We start from the raw sequence: 1,150 nt of genomic DNA, 5'->3' as shown, positions 1-1,150 counted from the left end.
TGTCCATAAAATAAAAGTCCACACCAACCTGTTGACATTGGCGACTGTACGCAGTAGGAGGATTGAAGTAGAGGTTTCATTTCATACGTTTAAAAAAAAAAAAACTTTTACAATCATGTCAGTTGCAAGACACTCCTCAGATCTCCAACCATACCAAGAATCTAAGTTTCCAGGCGAGCCCGGGCCTCCAGCCCGCTCCTACCTCGACCCAGGGCGGGGGCCAGCCTTCCAGCCTCCGCCTAGCCCCCTCCCCACCTCTCACTGCGCAGGCTCGACCTCTAACTAGGCGCCACGCAGACGCTTTCCCGGAACGCCCCCTTGTCAATCTCCGCGCTGGCCCCGCCTCCCACCCTGCGGCTGGGACTGTCTGAGTAGGCCCCGCCCCCGCAGCCACAGCGCTCACCCCTGCCGCGCTGGCAATCCCAGCGGCGTCGCCTTCCGGCTCCGCCCACATTCAGGGAGGGGGCCGGAAGGCGCCTCTCCCCCATGGCCCGCCTCTCGTGCTGTTCACAGAATTGCCTGACTCTAATGCAGGATAACTGCCCCCAGTATTTGCTTGCTCCCATTTTCTCCGCCTCCTGGGCCAATGTCTCATCTCCTGTAGGAAGATTATTATTCTTATTTCCTTCCTCAAGCACCAAAGTACAGTTTCTGACACCGGCGTCTGTGCTGGACACCTCGGGGCATGGCCCACCTGGCGCCGCGGGGCGGGCCGTGCGAGCGGCGCGCGCAATAAAGCAGAGCGCGCTGCGACTCGCACTTGCGTTGCAGAGAGTGAGGTTTGGGTGAGCTTTCCCCTGTGGTTCCTGTTTGCGGGAGGGCGCGCGTTGAGGACTGGGTCACGCGTGTCGTGTGTGCCCGGGGCTGCAGCGGGGCGGGCACGCCGTGGCGGGGACGGTGTCAGGGCTTTCGTAAGCACTCGGCACCCGCACCTCGAGGCGATCCCTGAGTGTTCCCTTCGGGGCGGGCAGTGGCTCGCTCGGAGAGGGTGGTGGCTCCCTGGGGGCGCCCAGCTGGATGGATCTAGAGATGGTCATTCTAAGTCAGACAGAGAAAGGTAAATATGTGCTGTCACCTACGGATGGAATCTGTAACAATGATACACGGGAATTACTACCAAATAGGAACAGACCCAAGACACAGAAAACAA

General features: G+C 59.6%; 2 protein-coding genes across 6 annotated transcripts in view; one reads left to right on the top strand and one right to left on the bottom strand.

Moving 5' to 3' along the window:
- Window positions 1-248, bottom strand: part of LOC104995695 (transmembrane protein 202-like) — a 13,752-nt gene extending 13,504 nt beyond the window's left edge. For all 3 annotated transcript variants that reach the window (XM_010849666.1, XM_010849667.1, XM_010849668.1), the window contains exon 1: window positions 29-248. In XM_010849666.1, coding sequence (XP_010847968.1) covers window positions 29-80 — 52 coding nt within the window. In that variant the 5' untranslated portion in view covers window positions 81-248. The remainder of the gene's footprint in view (window positions 1-28) is intronic.
- Window positions 249-714: 466 nt separating this feature from the next.
- The window catches only part of LOC104995693 (chromosome unknown open reading frame, human C19orf48), a 7,096-nt gene continuing 6,660 nt past the window's right edge, over window positions 715-1,150 (top strand). For all 3 annotated transcript variants that reach the window (XR_826082.1, XM_010849664.1, XM_010849663.1), the window contains exon 1: window positions 715-785. The gene's annotated coding sequence lies outside the window, so the exon portion shown is untranslated. The remainder of the gene's footprint in view (window positions 786-1,150) is intronic.

The sequence above is a fragment of the Bison bison genome, unplaced genomic scaffold (assembly GCF_000754665.1).
Source record: "Bison bison bison isolate TAMUID 2011002044 unplaced genomic scaffold, Bison_UMD1.0 scf7180017864285, whole genome shotgun sequence".
Taxonomy (NCBI): domain Eukaryota; kingdom Metazoa; phylum Chordata; class Mammalia; order Artiodactyla; family Bovidae; genus Bison; species Bison bison.
Note: the sequence above shows the minus strand (reverse complement) of the source record. Positions and strands in the feature narration are given on the sequence as shown.